This window comes from Triticum dicoccoides, chromosome 3A, assembly GCF_002162155.2.
Source record: "Triticum dicoccoides isolate Atlit2015 ecotype Zavitan chromosome 3A, WEW_v2.0, whole genome shotgun sequence".
Taxonomy (NCBI): Eukaryota; Viridiplantae; Streptophyta; class Magnoliopsida; order Poales; family Poaceae; genus Triticum; species Triticum dicoccoides.
Window position 1 is genome coordinate 683,422,878 of NC_041384.1, and position 15,868 is coordinate 683,438,745.

At 46.1% G+C, this 15,868-nt stretch overlaps 2 protein-coding genes across 3 annotated transcripts; both read left to right on the top strand.

Moving 5' to 3' along the window:
* The first annotated feature begins 3,597 nt into the window (after window positions 1-3,597).
* LOC119272867 (wall-associated receptor kinase 5-like) lies at window positions 3,598-6,676 on the top strand. Its single transcript, XM_037554227.1, has 5 exons — window positions 3,598-4,038; window positions 4,087-4,483; window positions 5,460-5,752; window positions 6,071-6,139; window positions 6,275-6,676. The coding sequence occupies exons 1-5, from the start codon at window positions 3,598-3,600 to the stop codon at window positions 6,659-6,661; spliced, it is 1,587 nt and encodes a 528-aa protein (XP_037410124.1). The 3' UTR covers window positions 6,662-6,676.
* A 698-nt stretch (window positions 6,677-7,374) lies between these two features.
* LOC119270179 (wall-associated receptor kinase-like 8) lies at window positions 7,375-12,032 on the top strand. Of its 2 annotated transcripts, XM_037552152.1 has the most exons (5): window positions 7,474-7,685; window positions 7,930-8,331; window positions 9,887-10,354; window positions 11,286-11,426; window positions 11,517-12,032. In XM_037552152.1, the coding sequence occupies exons 1-5, from the start codon at window positions 7,601-7,603 to the stop codon at window positions 11,591-11,593; spliced, it is 1,173 nt and encodes a 390-aa protein (XP_037408049.1). In that variant the 5' UTR covers window positions 7,474-7,600; the 3' UTR covers window positions 11,594-12,032. The 2 variants fall into 2 exon arrangements, with proteins under 2 accessions (XP_037408048.1, XP_037408049.1); XM_037552151.1 differs by having other exon boundaries at window positions 7,375-8,331.
* The last annotated feature ends 3,836 nt before the right edge of the window (window positions 12,033-15,868 follow it).

Sequence of the window (15,868 nt, forward strand, 5' to 3'; positions counted from 1 at the left end):
CCTATATGCTCACTTGCACTTGTTGTAAGTTTCTATTGATTTTGGGGGAGCTATGATCCTATTTTGTGCACTTTGTTTCCAAATTTAAATATTCTTATGTGTGCACAAATCATGGGGAGCCTCTCTAGTTTCTTTAGAACACTCCTTTGCTCATATCATAATATCTTTTATTCATGTGGCTCGTAGGATCATTGGCCTAGTTGGTTCAATTGATATCTTTTGATAGCTTGCTTCAATAGATATCTTTTGATTGCTTGATTGCTTGTTTCTCTCTTTGTTATGTCTTTGTGGCATATCTTCCTTTTGCAATCTTTGGGCCTCAATATAGTTTGTCTTCCTCCAAGTATTTACCGTTGGATGTGTGTATTGCATTCCACTCTCTTGTTGAGAAATACACAATTTATGGAGGACCATAATCCATATTGGCCCTCTAAGCTTTTCGCCCATTTTGGAAATCGATGCCAATGGGGGAGAAGTTTCAGAGAGTTTTGTGGAGAAGCTTTGGTTTATGTTTCCTTAGCTTTTGCATCTCATTCGCATGCATTATTGGTTGTTGCAGTGCATGGTGATGCATAATTCCTTGTATAAACTCTCTTGAAAGTGATTGTCATCAATTACCAAAATGGGGGAGATTGAAAGAACATGCGGTGCCCCCATGTTTGGTTTTGGTAATTGATGACAATCTCTATGGACTAATGGTTGCCTTGAGTTATATTTGAAGGTTTTGTCCATAGGCTTTTCTTGGAGTACATGTGTTGGTTTCAAGGAGAGTTTGTGTTGACCAAGGTGCTATTAAGGAATTATCCAAAGCTTGGTCATGTGAGAGTTGAGCTTATTGCAAGCATGTCTTAAAGAAGAAGATTGTGTGATCATTCATGTTTACCTTCAAGACATCATCCAAATGATGAGAGTTGGAAAGATTCAAGGTTGATCAAGACTAAGTCAAGAGTGAATCAAGTTGATCAACTCACAAAGCGTAGAAGATGTACCGAGAGGGATCAAGTGATCCCATGATTTGTCCATTGTGCTTTGTGTACTAACCCATGGTCTATATGAGAGTTCTACATGGGGTTAGGTACGTGTTCATGGGCTTGTGTCAAGAGGAAGATATCACTCAACCCATGGAGAGGATGACATCAAGTGGTGATCGTCATCAAGATTGCCGTGTGCAAGTTCAAGTGGATCATTGCAAAGAGATCAAGTGCTTGAAGCTTGACGTCCATTGTGGTGACAATGGACTTGTGAAGATGTGCCGAAGAGTGGCTCACCCATAGTGGACTATGGGGGAGCAATCATCTAGTCTTCATCGAGCCAACGCAATCAAGAAATGTGGTCCAACTTGAGGGAGTCAAGATCGTCATCATCTAGCTCAAGTGGACCATGTGCAAGGCAAAGGTTTGCCCTTGATAGGTTTTTTATTTTACCGGTCTCATGGTGGTAGTTTGGAGACCGGGTTATAGGATCATTTGCCGTACTATCAAGGGGGGCTCTCAAGTTGGTAGCTTGATCATATCGTTAGTAGAGAGCTCAAACCATTGCATCCTTGCATCATCTTTCTTGGTTCTTGTTTGGTTCTCTTTGTGAGTCTTAGAGCTTATGGTCATCTTTATGACAAGTTTGAGTTCATCGAAAACGGAGTTCGCATGCATCTTCAATGATGTTTTCGGTGTTGGAGGTTTTACCGGTCTTTTCCAAGGAAGGGTTCTCACCATTTTGTTATGGGCCTTTTCTCATTTGCTTCTTATTGATATTTCTTTGAAGATTGTGTTAGCCCTTGTCGCTAGCTTTCCAACAAACTTGGTTTCATCGAATTCGGAGTCCGTTTGCAAAAGTTGTGGCAGTTTTGGTGTTCTGAAAAGGCTGCAGCGGTACTACCGCGAATTGGAGCGGATGTAATTTTTTACTACTGCTCTAGAGCAGTACTACCGCGGCTCCTACAGCGGTAGTACCGCTCCGGACCAAAAACTCGTCCCAAGTCTTGCGGTGGTAGGCCCGGATGTATTTTTTTAGCACCGCTCGCAAGCAGTAGTACCGTGAGGTCGAGCGGTAGTACCGTGAGGACGAGCGGTAGTACCGCTCCGGCGGTTCTTCTGGCCTTTTGCCTCCTCGCTGTTGTTTTTCAAAGGGGTACTTCCGCCCTAGCGGTAGTACCGCTCCTTGGAGCGATAGTACCGCTCTATGCGGGCTGTGAGCATAACGGTTGGATTTTTCCCCACCTATAAAAGGGGGTCTTCTTCCCCAATGAACCTAATCCTTTTAGCTCGTATTCTTTCCCCATTGTTGACCTTCTTCGAGCTTGCTAACTCTCAATCCCTCCAATGATTCTTGCTAGTTCTTGAGGGAAAAGAGAGAGGAGATCTAGATCCACGTTTCCACCTATCACTTTCTCCTCTAAGTGAGGGGAACCCCTTGGTTCTAGATCTTGAAGTTCTTCGTGTTCTTCTTTCGTTCTTCCTCTTATTTTCTTCCCTAACTTTAGTTGCTTTGGTGGGATTGGGAAAGAAGGACTTGGGCACTCCGTGTGCCCTTGCCATTGCATTTGGTGCATCGGTTTGAGTTCTTCACGGTGATACGTGGAAGTGAAGTTTGAGAAGCTTATTACTCTTGGGTGTTTGGGCACCCTAAAGCTTGTTCCTCTTGGGTGCCTTGGCGCCCTAGACGGTTGGTGGTGTTCGGAGCTCAATCATTGTGGTGTAAAGCTCCGAGCAAGCGTCGGGGTCTCTAATTAGGTTGTGGAAATCGCCCCGAGCAATTTGACGGGTACCGGTGACCGCCCCCAAGGGTTGCCAAAGTGTACGGGTTCGGTGACCGCCCCCAAGGGTTGCCATTTGTACCCTCAAGGGTCCCTTAGTGGAATCACGGCATCTTGCATTGTGCGAGGGCGTGAGGAGATTACGGTGGCCCTAGTGGCTTCTTGGGGAGCATTGTGCCTCCACACCGCTCCGAACGGAGATTAGCATCCGCAAGGGTGTGAACTTTGGGATACATCGTCGTCTCCGTGTGCATCAGTTATGTCTTACCCGAGCTCTTTACTTATGCACTTTACTTTGTGATAGCCATATTGTTTCTTATCATATATCTTGCTATCACCTAATAGTCTATCTTGCTTAGCATAAGTTTGTTGGTGCATATAGGTGAACCTAGTTGTTGTAGGTTTTGTGCTTGACAAATTAACCGCTAGGTTTATTCCGCATTTGTTCAAGTCTAAACCGTAATTATTTTAAAACGCCTATTCACCCCCCTCTCTAGGCGACATCCACGATCTTTCAACATGGCTCATAAACTAGCATAGAGCCAACCCGAGAGGTACATGTCTACAACTAGTCAACAATAGTGTCCCTTCTTCCACGGTCCACAAGTTTGTTTCCACGTGTGAGTCTATTCAACTAGTCAACAATGGTGTCTCTTCTTCCACAGGCTGCATGTGGTTCAGCGAGAGCCGTCTTCAATCCTTCTGCTACTAGTCACTGAGTGAGACCCAACATGCATCCCGCTAGAACGCTAGATGCATGCTATATAGCACTAACAAGTTGAAGCACCGGTACTATCCAACACAAACAGAGAAACAGAGTATACATATGCAAGATGAGCAGGGCCATGGTATCACTAGTCATGCTTGCGGTGCTCGTGCTGCTGCCGACAACAATTGCCATGGTGACTACGGCTAGAAGAAACTGTCCCAACACTTGTGGTTCTGAAGTGATACCTTACCCGTTCGGGCTAGATCCTTCGTGCTCCTTGCCTGGTTTCAATCTCACCTGTGCTGTAGACAAGAACACCAACGAGAGTTCTCTCATGCTGGGGATGGGCAACTCAATCCTAAAGTTGTCTCGGGTTTATGTGGATGCCAACTTCAACCTCTACGTGAACACCATTCTCTCGTACTCGACGAAAATGATTCCCGGCGTCCGCGACTACTCCATCCACTGGGAAGCTCCAGCTAGGCCCTTTGCCATATCTGGCTCGTCAAACATGTCCTTGTTCGTTGTCGGCTGCGATGTCACGGCCTCGCTGTACATTGGAAACTCGGCCGTTCAGGTCGGGAACTGCACTGTCGTCTGGGCAGAAGCTCAAATCATGGAGAAGCTACCTGTGTGGACATGCGATGGCATGGTTGGCATCGGATGCTGTTCCATCGGCATACAGGTGAACCTAAGGGCGTTCACTCTCAACATCTCATGCATCAGTGATTCTCCACGCCCCAAACAAGTGCAAGCTTTCATCGCCTACAATTGGAACCCAACATTCAGGCCGATTGATGCCTACTCTGGGTTATTAGAGCGATACGTTGCTCAACTGGATTGGTCTATTCCATACCAACCAAACTGTAAGCATGCCATAGAGGACAAGGACAACTATGCCTGCGTTAGTGACCACAACAAGTGTCAGGACTCGCCGATCGGTGGATACCTCTGCTACTGCCAGTCAGGCAGGGGGAATGCTTACATTGATGGCGGCTGCCATAATCCTCCAGCCGCTCCAGGTCATCTCTCCATCTATCATCTACTTTTTTCGAAAAGAAGTGTGCCTCCCCAGCCTCTACGCAGCCAAAACACCTATCATCTACTATGTGACTGGGATAGCTCATATATGCGTTGTGTTTGGTCCGAGCTTAAAATGACTAGCTAGTAGTACAACTTTCACTCAGCTAGGTTAAATACCAAGTCCTAGTTTCCCCGTTTCCAAAGCCTAGTTAGCCTAATTCAAATGATTGTTTGACTACATAATGTGGTTTAAGAATCAGAAAACAGGGTTGACTAGGTGTATATATCAACGTATTTATATCCTTCACAAAGTTTCTTTGTAGCTCAGGCTACATGGAACCTCTTATCCTCAATCCTCCAGCCTTGCTTTGAGATCCGTACTATCCAACTAACTAACAACAACAAGATTTCTCTTTTTTGTTTCTTGAAAATGAAACAACATATGAACTTCAAACTTTGCAGACCGAACAAACATTAGAACATCAATGCGTGAAAAAACTTTCAGATTTTTTGGTCTGATATAAATATAAAAAATGAGATTTTCTTTGAATAAAAATATTTTTTCAAGTATTTAAAATACATGAAAAAATCTGAAAGTTTTTTTCCTATATTGTAGTTAGAATGTATTGTTGTTCTGCAAAATTTGAAGTTCATATGTTGTGTCGTTTGAGAGAAACAAAAAAAACAAATGTGTTTGCACGGATCTTGATGCATAAATGGATGGCAAAGATAAGGGGTACCGTGTAGCCTGAGCTACAAAAAACCACACTCTCTATATCCTTTCCTCAGTTAGTTTAGGGGTTAATGCAATCTTAGTTAGATGTGCTACCATTTTTGCAGAGTATATCTAAGTATAAAGTTGTACTAAGTTAGCGATAAGTAATATGGATAGGAGGAAATACACTATTTTGTTTGAATGTATGTGATATATCATCATTAGATATTTATGAGTATTATTCTTTCCACCTTCAACAGTATATGACTCCCTTCAGCCAAGAACGAATTGTCCTACATCGTGCGGGAATATGAGCATCCCGTTCCCCTTCGGTATAGAGCTTGGCTGCTTTGCAAAGCCCCATCTCTACCTCGCATGTACACCAGGGACGACCATTCTTCTGGTCCTTAAAATGACTGCTCGAAAGCTCGTCACAGACATATCTATTGACGATGGTATCTTGCAAGTTCACGAGGTATCAGGGCCAGGTGATTTCATGGCTGGTTCGAACACGGACTCCACGCTCTACGTATCATCTGGAAAATCAGGCGTGGTGAAGTGGGCTATTGATAACATGACATGCGAGCATGCGTCAGCACCCATAGCGGCTGCATTGATGTAACGGACGATACAACACTCAAACATGTAGGTTACCGGTGCAAGTGCTCTCCTGGTGAATAAATACCAAAATTTATGAAGATCGCTAACCACATAAACACTACTGTTGTGTTGAAGCTCATAATTTGTGGCATGGGTCAAACAAATGGATAGTTTTTGTTGTGAAAATCGCACATATCACTGTTGGAGAGATATTGCATACAAATTTCGTATTGCACAAAGATAATCAGAGATCTTACTGTGCTATTTACAGATACCAATGAGTGCCATCAGCCAGATAAATGAAAGGGTATCTGCCAGAATAGTTTCTGAAGCTATACATGTACCAGTTGTCCTCATGGAACATATTTCAATAGCGCCACAGGAAAATGCAAGCCAACTACTATAATATTAGGTGAAAAAGTTAATAAGTTCATACGTATTATGGTTTCTGCTATATCTTGGAGATAAATAACTCATTCAGAACGAGTATGGCGAGAAGCAGAACCTGTCCAACTACTTCTTGTGGGCTATGAGGGAGAGGCCCCTCGAGGAGACAGTGGACGCTCAGATCCTCGATGAAGCGAATGGGGAACGGGTTCTGTGCATGGCTCGGTTGGCGGAGGAGTGCCTATGTCTGACACGAGCGCAGAGGCCTACCATGAAGGACGTGGAGATGAGGCTGCAGCTCCTGGCGGGGCGCCGTGTTGCACCGAGGGTGGAGCGAGGCGACGTTGCACAGCCTCACTCTGAAGCTGCAGGAAACAATGGGCATGGTGGCATTGCTCCGGTGATTGGTCAGAACGGCTCACGTCAGTTCAGCCAAGAGCAGGAGTTTGCATTGTCTCTGCGTGTACCGCGGTAGTTTGTAGGCATGAAGCATACTGCTTTTTTTTACAGTAGCATGAAGCATACTGTTAGTATAGAACAAAAGACGTATTATACAGTTGTGTGTATCCTAATTACCTTCCGCTCATGCTTGCAAAATCCAATTTTATAACGTGTATTGGAAATTTCAATTGAAATATGTAAAAGTGATTTCTTTTTGGACCAACCTGGACCCACCAATCAGCAGAACTAACGACATGCCTTTGTCTCCTCTGTTCCAAAACAGAGCGCAAAGGAGGATAACTTCCATTGAAGGCGACTAGATATGTCCCAGTTGTTCGAAACACATGTACTCACCACTAAACAATCTTAATTAGTGCAAGCCTCCGGGGGTAATGGAAGCCCAAAGCTAGCTCTCCATTGCTTAATTCAGCCATGGCTTAACTAGTGCAAGCTTCCCCTGCTGCACATGACTCGTAAGGTTGGGGACCTGTTCTTATGACAAAGACGAATGCCGACCCGAAAGGTACATGTCTGCATTACTACCACTAGTCTTTTTGTTTGTTTGTTTGAGGCGAGACTACCACTAGTCAGTCAATAAGGGTGCCCCTTCATCCACGACCCACCAGTGGTTCCCTGTGTGCCCCTTCTTCCACGGCCCACATATCATTCCAAGCGAGTCATTTTCAGTCATTGCATTACTACTAGTCAGTCAGTGAGACCCAAGATGCATCCCGCTAGAACGCTAGATGCATGCTATATAGCACTAACAAATTTCTAGCACCGGTACTATCCAACACAAACAGAGAAACAGAGTATACACATACAAGATGAGCAGGCCCATGGTATCACTAGTCGTGCTTGCGGTGCTCGTGCTGCTGCCGGCAACAATTGCCACGGTGACTACGGCTAGAAGAAACTGCCCCGACACCTGTGGTTATTATGACGTACCTTTTCCGTTCGGAGTAGGTCCTTCATGCTCCTTGCCTGGTTTCAATCTCACTTGTGCTGTCGACAAGCAGACCAACGACAGTCATCCCGTGCTGGGCAACTCACTGGAGGTCAGTTTCCCTCTCGATGCATCATCCCCCATCCCCTACCTGTTCACCACCAGTATCTCGTACACCGTGAAGATGATTCCCGGTGTACGCGACTACTCCATCCACTGGGAAGCTCCAGCTAGGCCCTTTGCCATATCTGGCTGGTCAAACATGTCCTTGTTCGTTGTTGGCTGCGGCGTCAAGGCCTCACTGTTCATTCATAACTCGGCCGTTGAGGTTGGGAACTATTCCGTCGTCTGTGCAGAAGCTCAAGTCATGGAGAAGCTACCCACAGGAACGTGTGATGCCATGGTTGGCCTCGGATGCTGTTTCATTGATATACAAGTGAACCTAAGGGCGTTCACTCTGGACATCTCGCGCATCAACGGCACTCCACACTCGAAACAAGTGCAAGCCTACATCAGCGATAATATGGACCCAAGCTTCACCCCGATTGGTGCATACTCTGGGTCTCAATACTCAGGAACAGCTCAGCTGGATTGGTCTATTCCCTACCAGCCGAACTGCAGGCGTGCCATGGAGGACAAGGACAGCTATGCCTGCGTTAGTAACCAGAGCGAGTGCTATGACTCGCCGATCGGGGGATATGTTCGCTATTGCCAGTCGGGCGCGGGCAACCCTTACGTCTATGGCGGCTGCATAAAAGGTAATCCGCCAGGTCATCTCTCCATTATGTGACGGTGGTAACTCTTAGTACTAGTAGTAGTATATATGCTGCGTTCAGTCCAAGGATAAAATGACTAGTTAGCTTCTTTTTTTTTTTGCGTTAGACTAGTTAGCTAACTAACTCAGCTAGGTTAAATACCGGAGTCCTACTTTCCATGTTTCCAAAGCCTAGTCAGCTTAATTGCCATGATTCTTTTGACTAGATAATACAGTATGGTTTAAGAATAGGGAAACAGGGTTGAGTCCGTGGATATAGTAACATACTATTGTGTACTCCCTCCGGTCCGGTATGCGGGGTTTAAAGGGATAAAAGGTCTTGACTAGGTGAGGTGAAATGCCCTTTAAAATGCATTGTTGTATCAGTTAAACCCTTGATTTTTTAAGGAACCAAATACAATCTTAGTTTATCTATTTATTTAGGACGCCGATAACTGCCACAGGTGTGGGCGTTAAGAAATCTGCCACACGTTCTGTGTGGTGTCTAAAAGGACCAACTCGCACGTCTGTGTGTGGGCAAAACAACTAGCGCCCACACGCCTCTTTTTTCCCCCTCCCGATCCCTTTTACACGCGTGCGTGTGGGTGAAATAGATAACGCCCACACGTCTGGTACGTCAGGCCTCGTATCTCGTGATCCCGCACGACCCACGTGCCACTTTATCGCGCGCCCCGCAGTTGCCATGGGTCGGACCCTCATCCATGTTCGTTTAAGTGCAGTTGCCATGCCGCTGAACTACGGTTGCCATGTCGGACAACTACAGTTGCCATGTTTGCTGAACTGCAGTTGTCATCTCAGGTCAAAGTTCCAGATTGCCATTTTTTGGACAACTACAACTGTTGCCATGTGTGGTCTGGTCTACTGCAATTGCCATGATTTCAAAACTTTAGGAGTTGCCACCTACTAACACTAGGCAGTTGCCATGTAGCGCTACAAAAAAGGCATGGCAAAAAACATGTTCGGGTAAAAGAGAGAGTTGCCATGTGCTCACAAGCACACTAGGGCAGTTACCATTTAAAAGGAAAGAGTTGCCATCTGCTTACGTGCACGCTAGGGCAGTTTGCCATGTGCCATGCCAAACATATGGCAACTGACATGTTCGGGTAAAAAAAAAGTTGCCATCTGCTTACAATCACACTAGGGTAGTTGCCATGTACACTGCAAAACGCATGACAACTGGCAGCTTGGGGGTGGGAGAGAAGGCGGGCGTGTGGGCGAAATGGCAAACGCCCACACACCAACCCTTGTGCGTGACTGAAAACTGGTGTGTGGGCGAACTGCTAAACGCCCACACACCGACCCCTCCGTGTGGTAAAATGGATGTGTGAGTGACCTCTCTCACACACCACACACGCGAGTTGTCCTACGTGACATACAAAATCAGCTATTTTGTGCCAAGATTCGTGCAGAAGTTACTGGACAGTGATGGAGGCGTGTGGGTGAGTTGGCTAACGCCCACACGTGTGGGCGTTAACATTTCCGTTTATTTATTATTGTTCATTTCCTCAAATGTTTGGTATTCTTTCTGCCTTCAACAGAATTATACGGATTATACGGCTCCATGCAGCCGAGAAAGGATTGTCCTACATCATGCGGGGACGTGAGCATCCCATTCCCCTTTGGTACAGATCTTGGCTGCTTTGCAAAGCCCCATCTCCACCTCGCATGTACACCACCGGTCCTTAAAATGACAGCTCGAAAGTTCGTCACAGACATATCTATTGATGATGGTATCTTGCAAGTTCAGGAGTTACTAGAGCCAGACGATTCTGGTTCGAACTCAGACCCTACGCTCTATATATCATCTGTACAGTCGGGCATGGTGAAGTGGGCTATCGATTTCATGCCATGCGAGGATGCTATGAACGAGAGCGACTACAGATGTGTCAGCACCCATTGCGGCTGCATTGATGTCACGGACGATAGAACACTCAAACATGTCGGTTACCGGTGCAAGTGTTCTCCTGGTTTTGAAGGAAATCCTTACCTCCAAGATGGATGTACAGGTACACTCAGAATCATTTTACTTTTCCTAAGTTGTCTGAATTTTCCGTAAATCACAGTCACCGAAAGTTGCATATTAATTTTTCCCCAAGAGAACAATTTTCCCGAATAAATATTAGTTAGCCCAAAATTGTATTCTGAAAGCTTGCAGTTTTAGTGTAATGTTTGTGTAATTTTTTGGCCCCTATAGTTTACACAAGTATAAAGTGGGATGAGATCGGGATGGTTGGATATGATGACCCAAAGACTCAGAAACACAACTGAGATGTCAAAAATAGATAACTTACGGATAGTTACTCCCAAGCCACATTCAAGCATGCATAACCGTGCGAGGGGTAATACCAAATTGAGAGCAAAATGATTACCTCTTTCATTACACCTTTCCGTCCCCTGCACCCAAAGATGCACATAAAGTAACTTATTACAATGTCAATACAATATTCACATCATAAGATGACCAGGAAGCGACAACCTACCTAAGGCATGGAAAAAATAAATAAATCAAACATTACATTGTTTGAAAAGGGACATAAAGTCTCCGGTAGCGAACTCCAACCCCATGGCATCAGCTGAACCACTCGCTTCTACCAGTGCGATAAAACTTCGTTGCCGCAACCAGTTGATACATAGACAAATTGACCAACATAAAGTATGTTCCTACACTAAACTCTGTGAGCACGACTATTTAACTTCCCCTGCCCCCTGCAACTAATTTCCAACAATCTCAGAGACACTACGAGCGGATACATACCACAATTTATGAACATCACTAACTATGCAAACACTATATATTGCTGTGTTGAAGCTCATATTAGTGGCATGGGTCAAATAAATGGATAGTTTTTGTTGTGAAAATTGCACGTATCATTGTTGGAGAGATATTGCATACAAATTTCGTATAACAGAAAGATAATCAGATATCTTACTGTGCAGATACCGACGAGTGCCGTCAGCCAGATAAATGCAAAGGTATCTGCCAGAATACTTTCGGAAGCTATACATGTACCAGTTGTCCTCATGGAACAGATTTCAATAGCGCCACAGGAAAATGCAAGCCAACTACTATAATATTAGGTGAAAAAGTTAATAAGTTCATACGTATTATGGTTTCTGCTATATCTTGGAGATAAATAACTCATTCAGAACGAGTATGGCGAGAAGCAGAACCTGTCCAACTACTTCTTGTGGGCTATGAGGGAGAGGCCCCTCGAGGAGACAGTGGACGCTCAGATCCTCGATGAAGCGAATGGGGAACGGGTTCTGTGCATGGCTCGGTTGGCGGAGGAGTGCCTATGTCTGACACGAGTGCAGAGGCCTACCATGAAGGATGTGGAGATGAGGCTGCAGCTCCTGGCGGGGCGCCGTGTTGTACCAAGGGCGGGGCCGCATGAAGGGGCACAACCTCGCCGTGAAGCTACGGGAGACGTTGGGCGTGGTTGTGTTGTTCCGGTGATTGGTGAGCATGGCTCACGCCAATTCAGCCAAGAGCAGGAGTTCGCGTCGTCTCTGCGTGTACCGCGGTAGTTTGTAGGCATGAAGCATATTGTTAGTATAGAATAAAATGCATATACAGTTGTGTGTATCCTAATTACCTTTTGCTCGTGCTTGCGAAGTCCAATTTTATAACGTGTATTTGAAATTTCAATTGAAATATGTAAAAGTGATTTCTTTTTGGACCAACCTGGACCCACCAATCAGCAGAACCAACGACATGCCTTTGTCTCCTCTGTTCCAAAACAGAGCGCAAAGGAGGACAACTTCCATTGAAGGCGACTAGAGCTAGTCTGGATGGTGCTGTTTTTCTGTTCCACCGTGCAATGAGAAACGTTTTGAGAAGTACTTTTGTTATGAGAAACATTTTTTCTCACAAAATATTTCAATCTCTAGACAATAAGATTTTTTTTTGAGTATCCACTTTAGAGTATTTTAGAGTATCCACTTTCACTTGTCTATGAACTGTACAGGCAACCCAGAAGTTCTTTACCGCAGACGCGGCTATTCGAATAGATGATGTTAACCCTGCAGGGGTGTACTTCTTCACACGCGCTCTCGCCACTTACCACCATGTACACGTCGTGTATCTCGGCAACCTTCAAGCGGAAGCCTGGCGAGGGAGTTGGCCATGACCTGACTAACTAGGCAAGTCTCTAGTCCAGGTTTATCGCCTATCGGGTTCCACCCGCAAGGAGATCCGGCCGGGGTGTCGCTCACGGCCCCAAATGATGTGTACAGGGTTCCCAAGCCCACCAAACGGGCGACACTTGGTATACCCGGCCACGGTGCCTAGTCTGTCCCAAGCCCACCTATACCGGGTGCCACTTGGTAGACTACTAACACTACCTACAAACACCAGAAACTAGTTGCAACTCCTGGACAGAGATCGAGGCGATTAATAAGCCGAGAGGGGTCGAGTTACCGGAACCCAATGTGTGGTAGTAACTGTTCATGGATCACAAACACAGAACTCAGTTCCTGAGGACGGTTTCAATGAGACAACCCACCATGTACTCCTACATGGCCTCTCACCGCTACCTTTACCAAATCGTGTTCACACACTTAGCTCTCAACAGTAGGACATGTTCACCACATTCCAATTCATTCCCGATGAATCAGACCTGACTCAACTCTAAGCAGTAGCATGCATGACAAACAAGCATGAATGAGTAGGCACATCAGGGCTCAAACAACTCCTACTCATGCTAGTGGGTTTCATCTATTTACTGTGGCAATGACAGGTCATGCAGAGGAAAGGGGTTCAACTACCACAACATGTAACAGTTGAAACATTGTTGTCCTAATGCTGTAAAAGAGAGCAGGAGCGAGAGAGTGGGATTGTATCGGAATGAACAAGGGGGTTTTGCTTGCCTGACACTTCCGAAGATAATATAGCTCTTCATCGGTGTCATCGAACTCCTCGTCGAAACACGTCTACTGAGAGGGAACAACCACCGGCAAACAAGGAAGAACACAATCAATGCAATGCACATCCAAATGAATGACATGTCATATTAAGGTACTGGATTGACCTAGTGCAACAGTTAATCATATTCATTGAAGTGGAACTCAAACATATAGCAAATTCCAACTCCAAAACTAATTACCATTTATTCCATAATCATGAATTGTCCTATTCAGTGAGGTTAACTTGTTCAAACATGCACGAAAAAGGTACATATGGATAGATTGGATTTTTCTGATAATTTTTCATATATAAATTATTTCATTTGGAGTTACGGTTGAATTTCTATGATTTTTCAAAGTTTGCAACATTTTCTGAAATAAATAAATCATTTAAGATTTATTTCAATTCCAAAAAAGTGATTACTGCATCAGCATGGCATCACTAGGTCAACTACGCTGATCCAGGTCAAACCTGACCATTGGGTCCCGCATGTCGGTGTAACAGGGTCAGCAGCAGAGGCTGACCAGTGGGGCCAGGTCAACGCTGAGGTGGCAAGGTCAAACTGACCAGTGGGCCAAGGGCATTAGCTTAATCTAAGCAGGGGGATAAACCTATGATTAATTAAGGGTGTGGGGCCCACTTGTCAGTGACAGAGGAGGTTAGTTAGCCCCGTCATTAGTACTAATGATGGTGGCACGTCGGCTGCCGCCGGGGTTGGTCGCCGGCGAGCACGCAGCACGGCGGAGGGCTTTGGGTTCGCGCTATAGGGCACGGACCGACGAGCGGTTTGCGGCAAGGGGTTGCTGGCGCTTGCGCGCATCCATTGGTAGTATCAGGAGGGTGAGTGGTGGCCTGAGTCGAGCGCAGCGTTGACTTCGGCGGCAGACAGAGTTCGGGATAGCGCGGGCGCGGGGCTGCAGCTCGCGTTCGATCGAACGGAGAGCACATGCGGTAGCTACGGGGCAGCAGGAGCTCGACCACATGCTCAGACATGACGTTGCTCCACCATAACGACGACGATGACAAACGCGACGGCCAGAGCTTGCGGGCAGGACGGCGAGGTCAGATAGCGGACGAGCGTGACCAGGGGAGTAGGGTGAAACGACGACGGAGCTCACTGGGGTCGATGCGCAGATCAGTGGGCTCGGGGGCGACCGGAGCGAGGCGAATCGACGAACGGCGTCCGGTGGGTACCGAGGTTGAAGACGACCAGATGGTGGCGATGTAGGGCCTCCAGCGAAGTGTGGCTCGGTGGGGAGGGCGAGGGCGTCGCAGTAGAAGTCTTGGATAGCACGGGGAGGCGAGGGGAGAACGGTGGACGCAGTGGCAGTGAACGGCGGCGACGGGCTCGCTCGGGTGGCTGCGGCGCGAGTGCTGGGGGGAGAGGGAGGAACCAGAGAGGGGGGAGGGAGATGCAGGGGGTGCCGTGGCGCTCTTGGCGTCCTCCAGCAGCAGCGGCGGCAAGCAGGAGGTGGACGCGCGCGTGCTGGCGTGCGGAGGCCGCGCGCCCCTGCCTACTGGCGTGAGGTAGGGGATGACTGGCATCTCCAGTGGGCTGGGCTGCTACAGTAACGGGTTGGCCAGGTAAGTCACTCTCTCTCGCTCTCTAGTTTTTTTGTTTTTGTTTTCTATTTTTTTGCAGTATGTGTTGATTTAGTTCAAAGACCAAACCACTTTCATAAATCCTGAAATTGTTTGTGGGTGCAAATCATATCATTACAGGGCCCCACCTCAAGTTTCAGAATTTTTAGAGCAATAAATATATTTATAGGATTTATTTGGTCCAACTCAAATAGGTATTGTGTTAATTCAAATACCAAAAATGTCTTGGAAAAATATCCATCATCTCTGGATATGGTTTTCACCTTCTTCCATAAATCATGAACATTTTTGCAGACCAATTTGGATTCATTGAAAAAAAATTAAGTTGAACCTATTTGCATTGTTTTGGTGCTAGGGGTTTGATCATCCCCCATTTCAAGTTTAAAAGAAATTTAGACATGATACAACAACCAAGCTAGTCCAAGTGCATAGCAAAGCTAGGGATGTTACACCGTCCGGCTACGGGCGACGAGGTTTTGCCGTGCCGCTGCCGTAGACGAGAAGAGGAGTCCGTCTGGCCACCGTCGACGAGGTCTTGTCGCGCGCCCACCATCAACGAAAGTACGACGAGAAAGCCGCAACAAAATAATAGGATGGGAATCGTGACTGGTTAGAAGTTAGGGTTGCGGTACTGATGACGCACCATGGAGTTTTGGTCGGAGGCAGCGCTCCTTTTACCTAGTGCATCACGTAAATAAATCATATTCTGTCCTAATTTCTCTGAAGAAACTTGCCTTATGGGAATATGAGGGATTGCCTGCTGATTTTCTTTCTCGGCCAAAAGTTCAGTGGGGAGGGGAAGGAATTGATAGATTTAGGCAAGTAAAAATCACCTAAAACCGCAACGTGGGGAGGGAAAGGAATCGATGGGATAAAAAAATTGGTGGGATCGATCAACGTGAGGAGCTGAGTAACGAACGAAACGATGTACGGACTTCTCCTTTAGGAGTAGAGATTTGTGGGTTGTTTTTGGTTAGTGTAGTCCCCTGCATTTGAAGATTGGAATGTAACT